This window comes from Cyprinodon tularosa, unplaced genomic scaffold (assembly GCF_016077235.1).
Source record: "Cyprinodon tularosa strain WSP-4 unplaced genomic scaffold, ASM1607723v1 ctg285, whole genome shotgun sequence".
In the NCBI taxonomy this organism is placed as follows: Eukaryota; Metazoa; Chordata; class Actinopteri; order Cyprinodontiformes; family Cyprinodontidae; genus Cyprinodon; species Cyprinodon tularosa.
The window spans coordinates 727,467-746,818 of NW_024038991.1; the positions used below are offsets into that span (position 1 = coordinate 727,467).

The 19,352-nt window shown below is 37.6% G+C and overlaps 1 protein-coding gene across 2 annotated transcripts; it reads right to left on the reverse strand.

Moving 5' to 3' along the window:
* Positions 1 to 399: 399 nt before the first annotated feature.
* Positions 400 to 17,879, reverse strand: man2b1 (mannosidase, alpha, class 2B, member 1). Of its 2 annotated transcripts, none has more exons than XM_038290618.1 (23): positions 17,725 to 17,879; positions 17,405 to 17,507; positions 13,611 to 13,784; positions 13,337 to 13,530; positions 11,535 to 11,667; positions 11,295 to 11,440; positions 8,827 to 9,026; positions 8,614 to 8,734; positions 8,414 to 8,492; positions 7,700 to 7,809; positions 7,438 to 7,545; positions 7,199 to 7,315; positions 6,493 to 6,675; positions 6,273 to 6,370; positions 6,047 to 6,167; positions 5,747 to 5,865; positions 4,877 to 4,978; positions 4,699 to 4,786; positions 4,512 to 4,592; positions 3,661 to 3,885; positions 3,321 to 3,470; positions 3,022 to 3,124; positions 400 to 1,432 (listed from the first exon to the last, which is right to left on the reverse strand). In XM_038290618.1, exons 1-23 carry the CDS (start codon positions 17,848 to 17,850, stop codon positions 1,329 to 1,331), a joined length of 2,985 nt encoding a protein of 994 aa, XP_038146546.1. In that variant the 5' UTR covers positions 17,851 to 17,879; the 3' UTR covers positions 400 to 1,328. The 2 variants fall into 2 exon arrangements, with proteins under 2 accessions (XP_038146546.1, XP_038146545.1); XM_038290617.1 differs by lacking the exon at positions 400 to 1,432 and adding an exon at positions 2,714 to 2,789 and having other exon boundaries at positions 2,943 to 3,124.
* Between the last annotated feature and the right edge of the window lie 1,473 nt (positions 17,880 to 19,352).

A 19,352-nucleotide genomic window follows, 5' to 3' on the forward strand; every position in this document is an offset into this window, starting at 1 on the left:
CTATTCTTCAGTAGTGCTGAAGTTTTAGTCCAGATCATTGGCTGAGGATAATTTCACAGGTTTTGCGCTTTACACTGATCTGTGGTTAAAAACCAGACAGGATTTTATTAATTGCTCTGGTTTAGAGTTAACAAACTGTACATTTTTTTTAATCTGTTTTCATTAAAGGGTCTGTTCATAGTGCCAGAATATTCCAGTGAAGAAAAATCTGGTATAAATGTGTAAGAGGTGATTTTAGCTACATCAGGTGATAAAAACAATGATAGCACCTTACAGATTACAGAATTACAAATCAATGTCTGCAGTTATTTTGTGAAATATGTTTTCTAAAAAGATCAACAGAAAATTCTAGCAACGTGCATCAAGAAATGTTTTAGCAACCCTGTAACATTTTTTCCCTCCCGACTTTCAGCGTTTATGCGTTATTTGCTGTTCTAAATACAAAAGGTTGAAGTGGTGCACCTGATCCACATCTCATGGAAAGACATTCAGTTGGAAAGTTTCAAAATGTTTATAGGTTCTTTTAGACATACATTTATCAGGCTATATCTGTCAGTACTAGTGATGATCAGTGTCATTCATAGTGGAGATACTGGAATGGCAAAGTATTGTTGCTACCACAAGGTGGCAGTAGAAGGACAAACCCTCTATTACAGAAAGATTGCTTTAGGTTACCAATTTATCTTGATTTGACTTGTTGCCTTTCTCTATTAAAATACTTAAGACCATTTGAATAAACAGTCTAATCTCTATATTCGAGTTCCCTTAAAACATCCAATATCCTTTATTTCTGCATCCTGCAAATCGACCAAGCTAAATTTGTGCAATAGGTCTTCTGAAAGGAGGATAACAGCAGTTTCACGAAATGTTATTCTGATAAGAATTTGCTGCCAAAATACGAAAACTTGACTAATGATGGCGAGGAGCAGCTTTAATGAAAGGCACCATGGCTTGTATCTCTGGGAATTGTTTTTCTGTGGCTCATAGGGCTACATTGAGCTCTAATAAAAAGCTCTGCTGTTTACAGATTTACAGATGTGAGTGAACCAATAGTATGGTACAGATTTTTTTATTTATTTTTTTATTCAGACTTTGATATATGTCTATGTGAGGCAGCTGATCTATGAAAAACAATCAATGTGATCAATAAGAGTGGCAATGATTTTTTTGCAAGTTACTGTAACTGGTGAAAAAGTAAAACAAGATGTATGAAGGCAACTTATTTACTAAGAAAACTCCCTTTTCTGTAAATTTAGTGGTATTTAAGGAGCCCCCTGTTTGAGACAAAGGCAGATGGAATTTTAACTCAGGTTGATGCACATGATCAGTTACTTAGACTTGACCCTGAGCAAGAAGGTTCGGATCTCCATGGGCCTCAGGGTGACCTCCCATACAGAAGGATTCGCAAATGTCTTCAGCAGTGGCTTCTCTTCTGTGAAAACAGATGCAGCTTAGTTAAAAAACAAACAAATGACTGTTCGGAGAAAATTATATATATATATAAATAAAAAAAGCACATCTTGGAAAATCTGCTTCATGTTTTTTAGCATCGAATAAACCAGCTGAACCAAAGTTCCCTCCCTAAACAGAAAACAATTTCTTTAAAATCACCCTGCTGTATAATGCTAATTGATGGCTCATATCAGTTTAATTGCTACCTGGAGGGAATTTTTCTGCGCAGTACTGATTGTAATGAGGCAGCAGTTCTCAGCATTGAAGAATTAAAATAGCACAGCCGATTGTTGTGACAGTCGTGTGCTTTATAAATACAGAATGATTTAATACTGCTGAAAACTTTTTGTGACAAAATCTAGTTTGGTGAGTAAATTATGAAGACGAAACAGACGAAATTTGAATAGGTTCCTGCAGTGCACCTTTTAAAATGTGACATTAGGACAATTTAAATTAAGCCAGAACTACTTTGTCTCACATCGTTTGTTTTCTTAAAATATACAGTAAGCTTCAAACTGCATGACAACTCTAGGTCAGCTATTAAATTCCAATATTTCTAATGCAAAACTCGTTAAACATTTTTCTACAGAAAGGAACTGGTATTAACTAAAAATATCCAACCTTAGTTCGGTACCGATATGTGATGTTAGCTTATTGAAAGTAGCCTTTCACACCAAACTACGCTAAAAGTGCCCATAATTATCAGCAAGTGAAGTCTAGGAAACTGACTGGATGGTTTAAAGATTAATTATAGTTTGAATCCCTTTCACTGATTAACTAAATGATAAGTTCGATGATGCAAGCTGCAGAAAACCTGGCTACGTATATTTACAAACACCCCTTTTTCTTTATTTCTTCACTCTGAACCTATCAAGTCTCCAGAGATGCTTTCTTTTTTTAATATGGATTACTTCATGAGCCGTTTCATGGCGGCTTTGTTTTGTGCACTTCTCGAGAAAGGTAGGTACGTCTGAACACCTGATTTTGAGAGTGATTAACTCATGTATGTTGTTTTACAAAAAAGCTCATCAGGTTCATCTTTTTTCATGTTTTCTTGTTTTTTTTAAACAGGTACGGTAACTTATTTTATAAATGGTTAAATTAGTTTTTTCTTTCATAAACCTTATTAGACACCTTAAGATTGTAATATGACCTTTGAACCAATGTCCGAGCTCGACTCACAAAGGCCACTGCAGTTTATAACACATTTGTAGCTTTTTTCCCCCCCACAGTTTCTTAAGTGTGCAGTAAACTCCATGGATTTTCAATTGCTCCACTACCTCAGCTCAACTTTATTTATAAAGCCCTTTAAAACAAAGTGGCATAAAACCAAAAGGTGAAAATACTAAAACAAGGCCAACTCTTTCCACCTTTTCTCCAAACAATCAGCTGATCACACTGATTCAAATTGGGAAATTGTTAAGCTCTGCTCCATCAAATCAGTCATTGAAACTCTTAAAATGAGCCGAGTGTGGTGGAGCCGGTTTAGGAAGAGCCAACGGAAAGGGGCTTCAATATCGTGCCAACATACTCCCAGCCTAGCCCACACTAGGTTTGAGTGTCCTGTACCTTTCTCAGGAGTCCAATCGAAGCGGCTCATCTGATCTTTCCACTGATTGGCTGAAAGGTTCAGCTCAGAAAAACCCAGAACATCCAGACTAGAGAACAGCTTCTGCACAAAAAAAAAGAACCAGCAATAAAAATGTAAATATACATTCAGATTTTTTTTTTTTCCCCACTGAACCAGCTACTTATGAAACGTACTACCAGCTCACTATTTTCAAAATTAATTGTAACACAATAAAATACTTCAGAAATGATTAATAAGATATTTTCTAGAAGGTTTTTCATTTTTAATTAAATCTGACCTGAAGGTTGACTGTGACGGGTTGAGAGTTCACTTTGCTCTCCCAGCTCTGGAACTGATGCTCCAGCCTCAGCAGGACCGAGTCCTCATCCCATTGGCTCAGAGTCAGCAGATGGACAGCCGGGGGGAGTGAAGCCTGAAGACCTGAAAACTAACAGTAGAAATTTCTAATCACATTTTTATGTCCTTTTAAACAATTTGGTTCATTCAGTATTGAACTGAACAGCTAACACCTCATCTGTATACACAATATGAAGATTGGATAAATGTGTAACAGAGGCGACAGCAAAGAGAGAAGCTGAGATCAGTTTAGAATAAATAGCCCTGCGCCGCCTGTTTACCTCCAGTCGAGAGCTAGGGCTCAGGCTTCCGTCAGTAAATGACAGCAGCGGCTGTGATACATCCTCCTGGGCCAGGGGACGGTGAATGTCTGCAGCGCTGGCAGGAGGCTCCAGGGAGAGGAGAAGGCGACCACGAACCATCAGTCCGTGTGGATATATTTCAGAGCTCTCATCGAGAGCTTCACCAACCCCACGGTAATCGTCGTACAGCAGCCGGCGGTGGAGCTGGAGAGAGAGGTTAGTTTTTTTCATGAAACATAGCATTTCTTTTTGTCAAATCAAATATATGCGAGGAGGAGGAAGAGATCTATTCCAACACTGATACAACAAGGCTGGATAGAATTGTAAGTAAAGATTGTAAAAAAGTAAAAAAAAAAATATTTATTATAAGATAAAAAAAAATATATATATATATTCACTGCAGCAAAAAGTCATCTACATTAATTTTGCAGTAGACCATTGTTAATTTTCCAGGCAGTTTCCTTTATAATATTTAAGCAAATAGATTAAAAAATAAATGCACAGAAAGCTTCTCTGAACTCGGGCTACTAACCACATCTAAAGTATGACTACAGAAAATATCTAAAATAAAAATATGAAGCAATTAAACTGGTTAAGTTAATTAATCACTTCCATGTTAAAAATTGGGTTTTACTGAGAGTGGCGGCAGCATATATTCAGGGTTTAGACCAATAAAAGGTGTGTTTTAGATACACCTAGATGTGTGATAATAGAAAAAAATTAAAATAAAACACTTTGACACCTCATCTGTCACGCTCATCTCTATTGTTTGTTTTCAACAAAAATAACCCTTTTCATTTTTTCCAAGGAATAAAATGCAAATGTCTTACCATAATCTCCAGAGATCCATTGTTTATGCTCCCTCCTCCCTGTGACCGATCCGTCACCACTGTGAGTTGGTTCACGTCATCCTAAAAATACACATATAGCAAACTTTTAGTAGAAATGCAGAACATTTAATACAAAAAAAAAAAAAACGACAAAACTATTGGGAAAAAGAAGAAAAAAAAATAGGACCTTAATAAAGGCACGAGAGTTGATGGGGTAGTAATTTCCAGCTATGGGCTCAGTCTGCTTCAGCTGCCATGTAGGACGGAAGTCTTTCCTGTTGGAAACAAAATCAGAATAATACAACAGAACTACCGTTTTAGCTTTTCCTCACTAGTTGTTCCAAAAGATTTTGATCTCTCCTTACTTTCTCTGTAGGACTTCTCTGCCGTTGGAATCAGTGTAGAAAAACTCTGAGGTTTTAATACTGGTGTCCAGGCGGGTGATGACCTCCTTCCCCTGTCTGTCACTAACAGATGGAGAGTAGATGATGAAAAAATATATATATGTTCATGCAGGAGACATGAACAACACATTTGAAACAGCTTAACTTTACAGATATGTTTCCTAACTCACAAGTATTTGCTTTTTGGAGGTTGGTAAATGACATTGTGGCCACAGCTGCCCTGAGGTTCACTGACAGAAGCGAGGCTGCCCTACACTGGCGTAGGGTTGTCACGATACTAAACTTTTCAAGTCGATACTGATACTAAGGAAAATATTCTATACTCGATACCATTTTCGATACCACAAGGATAAAAACAAAGACTCCAAAATTCTACAGAAATATTTTCATTAATAAATAAAATACAATAAATAAATACAATAAAGGTTGTATGCTGTGCACAATATTAAGCAAGCTTGATAAAAAAAACGTATAAAATTAAAATTAAGTTTTCCTTCTTTGGCTATGCTTTGCACACATAACAATGACACTAGCCAAACCGGTTAAGAAACAAAAATTATTCTCAGCAGCTGCACCTCTTACAAAAAAAAAAGTCTGAAACTGAAAAGTGCACAGAATTATTCAATCACACAGTGTTCAGAAAGTGCATTTTCCTCTATTCTGCACTTTAGATGAATGACTGCTTAGGTGCCACTGGTGGTAGCACTGTATAGATACTTTTAAAAACCAGTATTGAATCCGGATACAACGTTTCAGTATCGATACTTTTTTGAGTATCGATACTTTTGACAACCCTACACTGGCGCCACCAACAGTAAGGTTAATACTTACTTTACTGGCACGGGTCCTACTGTCCACTCCAGTTCCACAGCTCTGCTATCAGCATAAAGACGAACCACCTGGGACACCCATGGAGCGAACCACTGCCGGACCTCCTGCACCACTGAGTTCTGTGGACAGAACATGAAAACTTTACTACGGGTCCATTTCAGACACAGTAAGTGTCTTAAAACACTTTATAATCTGATTTACCAAGAAACTAAACTGATTTATTTGGTCAAACTTAGAAGAAAAGACTGAAGTTTCAGATGATCAAGTTAATCCGATTAAGTGGGATGCTGCTCACTCTACCTGAAAGCTCTCCACTTTAGCCTTGCTGGCCACCATGACAGGGGTGGAGGAGTTCGGTCTGAAGATGTACGCTCCAGAGGTCTGCCGGCTCTCATAGTTGTTGCCGTCACTGGCATTATACCTTAAATACCCCGCATGCACAAAAACGTGAATCATTTAGAGGTAAAAGGACAACAAAACTCGTTTAAACCTGTTCCAGGTTTACGTTTAATGAGGAGACACTAACCAGTAGAAATTCTGTGTGAGCTTTATTGTCTGTTTGGTTTCAAGGTTGCTAAGACCAGTCAAGAGGCCGGTTTGAGGGTCAAAGGTCACCTGCAGGAACTGTAAAACAAAGATTATATTAATTAGGAACAATTCATTTTTGGCTTCATTATGCTCATGTCAGAGTCAGTTCCTTACTGAGCTGATATAATTTCCTCCATACAGAGGTTGATGGCGTATACCTTATTTTGGATGACACTGGGGGCAGCAGGCCGAGGTAAAGATGAAGATGGTCTATCCTTTAGCAGGGAAATGGTATAGGTGCTGAAACCAAGAGGAGGAGCTTGAACCTGGAACACCAGCTCATTGCGGGCAAAGCCCTGATTCCTCCTTACTTCCTGAGTGGCTTCAGACACTGGAAGCACCTTTAAAACACAGAAACAGTAATAAGGTTACTCAGATTCTCCTCGAAATCATCTAGGTGTATTTATTACTCCTCTAGCAAAGATTTAAAGGTATAGTGGAGGATGTTCTTTTTCTGCATGGATTTTCAAAATAAGTGGTCCTCCTAATAGTCAATCATTCTAGTGATACGTTTACGTAAGGCCGTCCTACGTGCTCCTCCCCATTTTCACTTACCGGTGGTGAGTCTGACATAGTGGAAAAAAAGCAAATCTTCTTTTGGAAAGTAAGCTTGTATGAATGATGCAAACAGCAACTTTTAAACAAAGCGTGCATGAGGAGAAATGGGCTCCTGCATGCTCTCTTAGGCGTTTAATAGGCGTTTCCTCTAAAGAGCAGGTACAGGGTTGTACATGTGCAATTTTTTATATTTTTTTTAAGTGGAGAGGGCGGGCCTTTTCAAAAATTCGTGAAAATCCTCCACAATACCTTTAAAGTAATAAGTGAGATATAGATTGGTATGTATAGGTGGATGTATATCCAAACCTGACAGTCCACAGCTTTTCCTTGAGCATCAGTAATGCTGTATGCTGTTCCATTGACCGGCAGCCTGACGGGCCAATTAACAGTCCGCCCCAGAAGGTTGTACACACTGACTGAGAACTGAATGAAAGGGGCAAACAAAAACACTCAGCTAATAATAATAATTACATGATTATTACAGAAGAGTTTAAATGTATTAACGGAGGTTATTTAATAACAAATGTTATCGTCTGTATGTTCACCTTTTTACTGGATTCAGTTAGAGGACACACACTGATGTTGAGGTTATCACAGTAGATTCTTTCAGCCAAGGATCCAGTGAGGGAAGCCAAACTGTTACTGACCAAAACCTGTCAATTGGAGCAGACAATCATGTTGCAGCAGGAAAAGTACTTGTTTTAGATCATAATCAGCATGATGAATAACCATATACAATAACACAATGAAACGGAGTGTTTTATACAGGAAGGAAGTAGGGGAAGTATGATTATGTCTGTTGAGTACCTGGCAGTGTTGCCAGCCTTTGGCTAGCCTCTTGGCGTAGTCATTAGCAACGTGCTGCTTCTCTGTTCCTGACACTGCATCATGATGCTGAGCCACAGCCATGGCTCTCCCTGTAAATCAATGCAAGAACAGTTGCTGTCAGACAGTAGTCTGGAAACCATAAGGAGAGATTTATTCATTTAAAAAAAACAAACAAACAATATAACAATATTCAAATTGCTACAAGAACTAGACACTATTGAGAGCCAGATGAGGAAATGTTGGAGCCTGAAGAATGGAAATGGTATTTAATGTTGTTGTGCTTCCAAAAGGACAGAGCAGACAAGCTCGACAAAACACTGCAGTCTCTGAAATGTTTCGAAGCATACCAGGAACCCCGTCAGGTTACAGATATGATGGAAGAATGAATCGGTAGGTTAGCTGCAGGCAAACGTCACGCTGATAGAACACTACCAAGCTGTAATTTTAAATTTTACAATAATTTTTAATTGAAAGACAAGCCGACATTAGAAAGTTTTTAATTTGGCAGCTTGTGCAATATAGAATATAATAGAAAATATTAGACTTATATATTTTTGAAGACCCAATATAAGGGTAACCTAGAGGTTCTGAAATCAGTAGAGCCCATTCCAGACATTGGAAAGACTCTACTGTAAAAGACACATAATAGTAAGACTGATACATTACTTTAAAAACAAAAAAAAAACAACCCACTCAAAGTCTCGCTGTCGCCCCGTCCAAACTGCCCCTTTCTGGAAACAGGACCACCCAGAACCTCCAGTTGATTACAAGACTGTTAAAAGTAATTACAGTAGTAAGTTTTGGTAGGTACACATACAGGTTTTTGAACACTTCATAAATGCCTCAAATCTTTCCAAGATTTTCTACAAAAGAAACCAATGAGTGTGAGTTACCTGCAGGTTGCTGTTGCTGATCCGTTCGTAACGTTTCAGTGCTGGTCTGCTTGTGAAATATCCTGTCCAAAAGTTATGAGCATTGTCCGCATAGGGAAAGAAATCATCCGTCTTCAAAGACCTGGTTAAAGAGGAGGAATGTGATTGTTTAGATTTACAGTCAACAGGCTTCAAATTCTTCCTCCACAAGGTTTATTTCTGAGATAAATTCACCAAGTGAGGTTTGCTCGGTGCAGCTCCTGCAGGTAGCAGGATGGAGTCGAATAGAGAACGTTGACATTGCTCCCGTTGGCCTGCCGCCCGTTGACGTAACGGATCAGCTTGTCCAGGTTTTTATACCACAGATTGGCGTTCTCATATTGAAAGTCTGAGCCCATGGTCATAATGATGTGATTGGTCTTATAAACTGAAGCCTAAGATAAACAAAGAAAAATTATGCTTTAGGGAAATTATGAATAAAAAAAAAAAAATAGGTAAGCAAAGGCGAGTTTTGAAAATCTGCTGATAAAGTAAAAAAAAAAAAACAATACATTTTTTGGTAAATCATTAGATCGGTTCCAGTAAAGAGGTTCTTCTATTCATAGCAGGTTTAAGCTTTATTAAAGAGGTGCTGCAAACTTGCCTTAAACTGTCTCTGCAACCAAGTTTGTTTTTAAAAAGATATTCTGGTTTGAAATCTGTGGGCCTATAGCCCCTAACAGTGGATTCTAGTTACAATTAGAATATTTGCCTTTTCAGATTTTTAAATATAATTTCTAATAAAACATTGTCATTCTTTTATTATAATAGGTTTAATCTTTGTTTTAAAATTCAAGACTTTGAGTTTCAAACAAGGGCGTAGGTTTGATTTCAACTTTGGTAGGGACACTATTCTTCAGTTTCATTGGTCCTTTGCAAAAATATTTATGCTCTTTTTTATGCTTAATGGGAGCTTCAGGGCTCATTTTGTTTAAAGAGAACAGCAGCATTTCTTGCTACATTAATACAAATCTTATAAGCACTACATGCACTAGATGCTGTTTATCAATATTTAAAGCATAACTGGCTCTGATGAATGTGGAATTAGGACTTTTTCCACTTTGAAAAGGATTGCATTTAAATTTACCTGCTACTAAGACAGTGTCTGTTTAACCAAATATAGTCTATAATATGTGGATTTATCCTGTGTTTTCTTCTGAAAATATAGAATTGTGCAGAGGTAAAACCCACTCTTATTTTTTGTATCTAATATGCTCTCTCTGGATCATGCAAAATAATACATTCAAGGGACGGAAAATAAATGTATTGTATTTACATGTGCACTGGAACTATAAGAGGAACTGACACTGAGCATTTAAAGTATTAATATTAGAAGTTGTACATCTGGGCTGTAGTTACTCTGTGTAGCTAATTTCATGTATTTTATCTATGGCTGAAACAATTAATCATATTAACAAATTATTTAAATAATCGTGAACTAATTTAGTAATTGATTAATCGTTAACTGGAGTATAGGGCCACTAAAATGTGCCTTTAGCCGACAGAGCGACCCACTTAGAGCAGGAATTATACCAAGATTGTAAAAAATATGCAAACATATAAACATATAAAAAAAAAAAGTTTTTGTCTGTCAATATTCTCCATCCAGAACTCCTCCAAAGGAAACGTTTAAACGTTTCTGTTTCACCTGGTTTCATTTCATAAAAGATCTTCTTTAAGGAGCCTTTGGCTATCTGATTAAAAGATAAAATAAAAGAAATCCTAACGTTGTTAACTTACATTTCTCAAGTTCCACAAATCAAAAAACTCTCTCCTGCTTCTTTACAGAACTCCAATCAGAAGCTTTCGCCTGTTTTAGCGTAGATAATATTTTTTTTTTATTTGGACTAGTTTCGTAGCCCAATATTAATTTATTTTAGCGTCTTTTTTTTCGCGCTCCAGGCACCCGCGCGCGCGCACATACAGACTAGAAAACACGCAATCAGAAAGAGAGAAGGCGGAACTTAAGGCAGAATAATCAGAGAGTTAAACCGCGCAGCACAGTTGATGCGCTGCTATGTGAAAGGGACAGGAAAGAGCAGGCAGCTGCAGCTACCAGGCAGAGAAGCTGCGAGAGGAAAAGAAGCGGCTGCTGTATAGTAAATTATAAACATGTTGTTTACATCCAATTATTGGTAGGGACAAATAGGTCCTTCCAAAATTTTGGTAGGGACATGTCCCTATGGTCACTATGCAAACCTACGCCCACGTTCTGAAACTGTAAGTTTATTTAATAAATATGAGGGTAAGTAGGGCTGTTTAATATTCAAAATGTGTGTGTCCCTTTTTTCTACATATTACAGGTTTGTATTGGAGCCACATTACCGCAATCTAGTGACCGGACTCTCCGCAAACTTCCTGAATGTTACGGGGCTGCCATGTTGGTTTACACGGTCTGGATGAATAGGAAAGCGATGACGACGACGACACAGTACAGTGATTATGAACCAAGGTTTATAAGGAAGATTACATTTTAAATCTGTCTCAATTCTCTATTTATATGCACAAAAAAGGGGGTTTAATTATGGTCCAATTTTGCTGAATGTGTGAAATTCACCCAAATTCACACTTTATCTTATCTGCTTTGCAGCAAAACCAGAACCATTACTTTCTTATCTAATGGGAGAAAAACAGCTGAAAGCTTCTAAAAAATTTTGACATACCTGACTCTTGGCTGCTTGAAGGAAGCGCTGAACAACATCGTCCACATTATAATCTTCAAGGTCAGGGTCATCTCTGATGGGTTCATCAGTGCAGAGCTGGTCCCAGCAGAATCCCTCAGGAGGGTTGTATCCATTGGGCAGAATTCCTAAATTTGAAAAAGAAAAAAAAAGACATTTTAAAATTCTACAACAGCAGGTTTACCAATTAAAGCAGTGATATTTATGTATATATATTTTAACCAGTGAAGAGGTCGGCCATAGGTGGTGTGAGGCTGTCAGAGGCTCTCCATAGAAGTTCCTGTTCCTTTGCTTTCATTCTGCGATTCCGGTCCTGGTAGTCCAGACGACCAAAGAAGAAGCCGTCGTATCCCATCTAGAACACCACAGACAAACAGAGCTCTGAATGCAAAGGCACATATCTGGCCCAATAATTGATTCCAGGGACGAACTCTGATTAAAGGCATTATTTAAGATTTGAATGTCTCTGTGCACCACACCATCCCCAGTGTGTAGTTCCCCATCAAAAACCCTGCATCACCAGAGACCATTTAAAATTCTCGACAAATAAAAAGAGGCGTAAAAACAACTCAAAGCCACAGAAATAACCAAAGTGTGCAATGAAACAGGTGGAGAGTGAGATCCAGCTTCGAGGACAGGGGTGAGCAGATGGACGTAGAACCAGTACCATGAACATCTTTAATAGGTTTGGTTCAGAAACCTGTTCACACTTCTCTCCTGATCGGACACCAACCCTGCTCCACTGCTCTCTGGATATTAGAGTCACTCCATCCTGGTCTTCAACTACCTCAGGAAATGTTCTGTAGCCTCTGAAGTGTTTTTAATAAAAAGAAGGAACCAAAGTCAAAGAAATAAAAACCCAACATAATGTTAAACCCTGGTTATTATAATTTAGAGGCTTCTTCAGTAATGCGAAAACAGATCACTATGGGGATCCTTCCTGATGCAGGTAGCAAAATAACATCTTACAACTTTGAAGAAAAAGGAACAATACGAGTTAACAAATATTGTATTTGATCAGATCACTGCAACCATTACATCTAATTTGTGCATTTTTTTTTTTAACAGTGGAAATCTTTCTCTGCAGGAGGTCTACTGCATTTCTAGAAAGGCACAATGGTAAGTAGACTAGACTAGACAATACGACCACTTCTTCACCCAGTCGCACTCATCAAAAAAGACACACTTATACACCGATTAGTAGGTTAACTATGGTGCTTAAATCGATCCTGCAGCTTTTGGATTCCTCTCCCCACTGAGCCACATTTAACTTCCATATACATAACTGTCTTCCTAAATGAGTAGAGTCGAGGAAACAAACTGTTCACCAAGCTAGCTCAGTGTGAAAAACAGCTGATCCCAGGCTGTTCTCTACGTCCAGTCTGTTCCCCTGTCTGGTTTTGATGTGTGTCAAAGCTTAAGCTGAGCTCAAACATATGAAAAACTGACTTTTTGGTTGATTAAGGCTTGTTTAATTTTTCAATTACTCACAAAAGCAAAACGGATCCTGTTTTACTACCTAAAAAATAAAATATTTTCGTGTACCCCTTGCAATGCACTCGCAGACCACTAGGGGTACACATATTCCCAGTTGGGAAACACTGGTTTAGGTTAAAGAAGGGACATACCGAAATTTTCGGACTATAAACCGCGACTTTTTCCCATTTTTCGACCTTGCGGCTTATATAACAATGCGGCTCATCTATGGACTTTTACAGCTAACGGCCACTAGGGTAATACCTTAATCTATGGATTTTACTATCCACCATATTGACGTCACATTTGCTTCAACACACAAGTACGGTAGCCGTGCGCGCGGGAATGTGGAGGTCTTCCGGGAGCAGACTTCTACCACGAGGCTTGTATATGTACAAATCATGCAATTTAGCTTCTGCGGCTTATATTAAGGTGAGGCTATTAGTCTGAAAATTACGACAGTTATAATTCATTTTATTTATTTATAGCCACTCATTTATAAAATATTGATTCAAATTTCATTCTGTAAAAGTTTTAAATTGATCTACCTGTGCAAACATGGAGGCGTGTTCGCGAGCGTGGCCAAAGGGGTCAATGTGCCAGGCGACGCGAGGACGACCACACACCCCGAAGGTTTCATTAAGAAACCTCAGTCCGATGGTCATCTGGTCGATGACGGCGCTGTAGTGTGTGGTGGCTTCATCGCTCATACACCAGCCACCGTTGACAAACTCCAGCCGTCCTGGAGGGGAAAGTGTTCAGCCATAATGAAATCAAACGCTTCCCGGGGTTAATGCACAGTCCCAGCACAGCGTCCTGTACCTTCGTTAACCAGCTGTTTGACCGTCTGCTGCATGCTGGAGCTCTGCTGCTTCCACCAGCGGTAGAAGAAGCCCGTCTCTACATAGATGAACCGTCTGTCTGGGTTCTTTAACAGCTGATCCACCACAGAGTCCAGAATGTACTGGACGCCAGCATGTTGGATATCGTTACGATCTACAAAAGAAAACAAAAAACATCTCAACCTTAGAAAAACCACCTCATTTAGAGCAAACATTCATTTACGCTTCTAATAAAAGCCAGATTTTATATTTTGATAAGTAGCTAATCATCTTCATTCTTTGGAACCCGTCATACGGCAAACAATCTCTCACCTCTTCTTATACAGCATCAACATTATAAAACTCGCCTATTTAACGAATGAAAAGGCAAATACGACTATCAATGAAATGGTGTTTCAAGCAGGAATAAGCAAAATAAATACACATTTCGTCATTTTTTTTTCCATTCATGCTGCACTTACTAGATAAGAAACTAACTAAAAATGCCAGGATACATAAATTACAATTTACATAAGCTTAAAAGTACATTAGTATTTTATCTATTTTTGATCATTTCCACCACAAAACGTAACTTTACTTTTGTCCCAAACCTTTATCTACTTGCAAAAACATCAGTCATCATGTAAAAGGAGAGCTAATGGAAAGTTAAGAGTTTTCCCAACACCTTATATTTATTTAAAATGTACAAATAATGAGAAATATACCGTTTTATGTTGTGTATATCTTATGCTAACTCTAAAACAGATTAGCATGCCAATGTCTAGAAATTTTAAAAGAAATGCTAAACATTGCCATTTCCATTACTATATATTCTATATACATTATACATTTTTCATTACAGCCACAATTAGATGATTCTTTTACACATTGTGATCAAGAATAACTAATCAAAATATGATTTTCTGAAAAAATATCATGAAATTTGACTGAAGTTGGAGAATCATCCATTTAAAAAACAAACTTGAAGAAGATCTACTAAAGGTATTCTGCTGAAAAGATAAACTCCCTAACCAGACTAAAAAGTGATGAGACATGCAAGCTTGTCATGCAATTGTAATAAAACCATAAAAACATGTTTTGAATGGTAAAAGATGTCGACGGCACAAAGATAAGAGAAGAATCAAGAACAATCAAAACAGCTGCACTCACTATAAGTAAGATTTACTCTAAAATATAAATCTGACTGCAGATTTTGTTTATATAGGAAATAATGAATTCAGCGTTAGATATATTTAAGGCTATAAACATGCATAAATAGTGCAAATAGTGCTAAAACTGTATGTAGCCATGATTAGGTCATGATTTTTTTTAGCTGCATAGAGATAAGACATGATCTATAAAATTTGTTATGTTTTCTGTCATTTCCTGTAGAACTATGGATATTTAGATTTTCACTACAGTAACCTGAACCTGTGTGTTGACAGATTTCTGCATTCTTAAAGCCTTTTTATGCTTGCAATATTTAGCGATTTAGCAGTCCAATCAAGACTGAACATGTTAAATATGGAAGCATATCAGCATTAAGCATCATCCTAGATAGACATGTTTAAACTAGGGATGCACGATATAATCGGCCCCCATCGGTATCGGCCTGTATTGGCCTTAAAACTGAATATCGGACATCGGCCACCCCACCGATATTTAACCCGATATTTGATCAGCTTCTGAGTTTCTAAAGTCTAAAAAAAATAAATACTACTTCTTCTTCTTCCTCAAAAACTTCTTTTTGACAGACTTAAAAACTTCTAAAGACGAGGGAAAAAATATTGATACATTAAAATATCACAATATCTTCATATGCTGATATATTGCTATTTAAAAACACCATATCAATCTCTTTTACTAATGAAATATTGCTATATGTCATCGTTATGCTACGAAATCCCCGGCAAATTCACAAAATTTTGCCATATTTTCATATGTTGATATATTGACGCGGTATTGATCTATTTTACTAACAAAATCTCACAAAAATTAGCAAAATATCACGAGTTTGTAACAGAACAATGAAATTTCACGAGATTTTGAAAGTAAAAGAGATCAATACAGCGTTTTTAAAAATCAATTTGATATCAGCATATGAAAATATATTTGAGAATATTATTTTTCAAAGTGTCAGAAATGCATAACAAAACTGCTATTTTCAATGACTACTTATTTTTGTCCAGCTTTAACATCGATATCGGTATCGGTTATGGGCTACATGAGTTTTAAAATATCGGCATATCGGATATCGCCCAAAATCCCAATATCGTGCATCGCTAGTTTAAACACAGAATAATTAAGAGAAAGTAGAGGAATGATTTTACTGCTGAATTTTAAAACCAGTCAATGCTTTGAAACAGGAAGAAAAAATAACAGAGAAGTACTACACTTCTACTAACAACAAGCAGAAGTACCTCAACCGATTCCCTACTCTTTACTGCATTGTCAATTTAAATTATTCTAAGGAGCTATTATTCTTAAACTGCAAATATTTTTATTCTGTGTGTTTTTAAATTTCTTGATATATTTATGGACCGATACCAACACCAGTATTGGACAAGGCCCCGATCCAGCACTAACATGGTGGTATCGGTATCGGTGAGTACCAACAAATAGAGCACCGATACCATTTTGAGAGCCAAAGGTTTATTCAACTATTGTCACCCATTCCAGGCAGGCAATAAAAAGTTCTACTGGATTCACTTTGCATTAGTCTTTTTCCTGCTTTCCAAAGGTAGGCAGCAGCTGGACAAAGCCATGATGGCAATTATTTTACTTACAAGTAGTATGCAGTTCCTCATATATACACACATCAATTTCAAACAGATGATATCGGCCAATACTGCACAGCCAGGGATCGGTAACACTAATAAATAGATCATATTTCCAGTTTTACCTTCCCTCCACTGGCTGCTTTTACATTTTATAGTGTCCTCGTTTACTTTGAAATTTACAAATGCCCATATACTTTTCTGAGCTGCTGCATCTCTATAAAAATACTTTGATCATTATTGTCACTCAAAATTATGCTTAAACTCAGGAGGGACTGTGCTTCAACTATCGAAGCTCCTAAACCGAATCAAATCCATCTGTTAAAGGTTCATTGTCTGCTTTTAACTTCTTCTTAAAGCCCATCTACTCTCAAGTAGTTGTATCTGGCTTAATGTATATAAAAAAGTTTTTGTTTGTCTTTTTTAATTCATTAACTGGGCTGATATGGTATCATTCACCCATTGTAAACGGTGTTTAATTTTTACTCACAACAGCAGTTTGGTCCATTTACTACAGAAGAGGATTAGGGCCACTGAAAAAATAAAAAAGTTAACTGATTTTTACATTTTATTTCAGTTTAATATGGGGAAAAAGTCATAATTGTGAGATTAAAGTCGGAATTCTGCGATTAAAGTCGGAATTCTGCGATTAAAGTCGGAATTCTGAGATTAAAGTCGTAATTCTGAGATTAAAGTCAGAATACTGAGAAAAAAGTATGAATTCTGACTTTTTTCTCATAATAAGTGGAAATAATATTCAAAAATCGGTTCTTTTTTTTCCCCGAGTGGCCCTAATCCTCTTCCGTAATTTACATGTTTAACAGTACTCTACACATAAACTTGAATTAAATGTTAAATACTGAATTAATAAGTTCAATATTCAAACTAATATATGTGGTCAAATTGGATTTTCCTGTCTGGAAATGAAAAAAAGGCCACCAAAGGAAGGAAGTCTTTCTCAACCTTGCAGAAAAGACAGGATTGTTGAGACAGAGCATGTGTTTGATTGTGGACTGACCTCCATAGAAGTACTGGTCCACAGTCTTCAGCCAGCCCACGTCGTCGTGTGTGTGGGGAACCAGGTGGACATTCAGCATGCCAGGCTTGGTGGCGTGACATGACTGCAGACATAAAACACAGTTTATCAACATAAAGGCGTTAAGAACCAAAAGTGTTAAACACGAATAAAACCTGGCATGCTAACTAACGTCCCAAACTAAAAGCTCACATAAGGAATGAGTGAAAGTGAAAATAGTCCGTCAGCCTTAATTTAGTTTAAAAACACAGAAATAAAACTTCTTCAAACAGTAAAATCAGACTAGAACCGTAATGAACGACCTGGTATCCGCAGGCGGTGCTGGTGTCTCTGTTCTCCTGACCGACAGGAAAACTTAAAACCCCGCTGAAGACAGACAGAAAAGCGACCAGCAGCAGTACGTAGGCCGCCATGTTGCAAACTAACATGAAATCATGTGATACATGTTTATATCAGGTCTGGTCACGTGATCAAATTCCACATGCGACATGGGTGGTTTAACCCTCAATTCAGACTGTCAGGCACAACCGACGACCCGATCTTCTATAAAATTCTTCTACAGTAGCAAATTCTTTGGTAGTTTGCACCTCAATGGTTCTTTAATAGATTTTATTACATTTTTTCCCCGCATTTATCGGCATTAATTGCATTTAATTAAACGTGTAGTTTGAGTTTTATTCATGGGAAAGGTCCTAAAGGCCCGTATTCAAATGAAAACCGGTTTCATCAAGTTATAGTTTTTTGAAGCGGTGCATCATCATGATTCAATTCAGTTTTCAATTCTGTTTATTCACAACACACGTCATCTCAAGGCACTTTACAGTTCACCAGATCAAAAATTTTAAGTTTTCTATCTAAGGAAAACCAGTTGATTGCATTGAATCATTCTATCAAATGCAATCCCTCACATTAAGCATGCTTGTAGCGACAGTGGAGAGGAAAAACTCAATTTTAACAGGAAGAAACCTCCAGCAGAACCAGGCTCAGTGTGAGCGGCCATCTGCCGAGGCCGACTGGGTTTCAAGGAGACAGAGGCAGAGATACAAAAAGGAACTGTAAAAGGCGGCCCCGTCCAGGAAACACACAGCCAGGCAGACGAGCTCCGAGCCAACTCCCATATCAGAGGATGAAGAGGGCACATCCAGCCAGTCACAGTCAGAGAAAAAGGACAATGGAAAAACAGGCCGATCTCCAACATCTATAAACAAAGGTGTTGATGGCAGCAGCATAGCTGCTATTTCTCTCCAGGGCGGTATCACAGCCAAACAGGTACAGATGAGGTGAAGTCACTATGAGAAAAGGCAGAGAGAGCATAATGCTAGAGATTGAACTAACACATTCTGAAGAGTGGAGGAATAGAGATAGAATAAAGCAAAATGATGAAATAGGGGTCCCTATGTCCTCCAGAAGTCTAAGCCTATAGCAGCATAACTATAGAGATAGCTCAGGATAACCTGTGCCACTCTAACTATAAGCTTTATCAAAAAGGAAAGTTATAATGTTAATTACAAAGGACTAAGCCTATAAAAAGTCTTTTTATTTGTTAAACATTTAAACAAGTGTAAAACACATATTCTTTCTGGAAAATTCACCAATTTTCAGTGGCACGGGACTCGTCATAGCATCAGCCCCCCATGGTGGGGGGCTGTGGAGTAACATAATATTGTACTTAAAAACATGAAATTATTTATGTATTTATTTTTTAAAAGACTTTGTTTGATATGGGATTAAAATGATGGGCTGTATATAAGATATAAACTAATGATTCATTATTTTAATATTTCATAAAAAACTAGGCTACTCCTCCGGACGCTTCCGCCACCTCACATTTGTTTAGGCATGGCTAGCAATAGGCAGCAGAAACGTATTTCTGACTATTTCGAGGTAAGAAATGGTTTTAATTCCCCTATACTGCCGCAGAGAATTTATT

What these genes read in the sequence shown, in the direction of transcription:
- man2b1 (XM_038290617.1), bottom strand. Translation starts at nt 17,850, where the DNA reads ATGTTAGTTTGCAACATGGCGGCCTACGTACTGCTGCTGGTCGCTTTT. An exon ending in AAGGCTGGCAACACTGCCAG is followed by an intron (nt 7,546 to 7,699) that starts GTACTCAACAGA and finishes TCCAATTGACAG; the next exon opens with GTTTTGGTCAGTAACAGTTT. An exon ending in CTCACACAGAATTTCTACTG is followed by an intron (nt 6,168 to 6,272) that starts GTTAGTGTCTCC and finishes GGGGTATTTAAG; the next exon opens with GTATAATGCCAGTGACGGCA.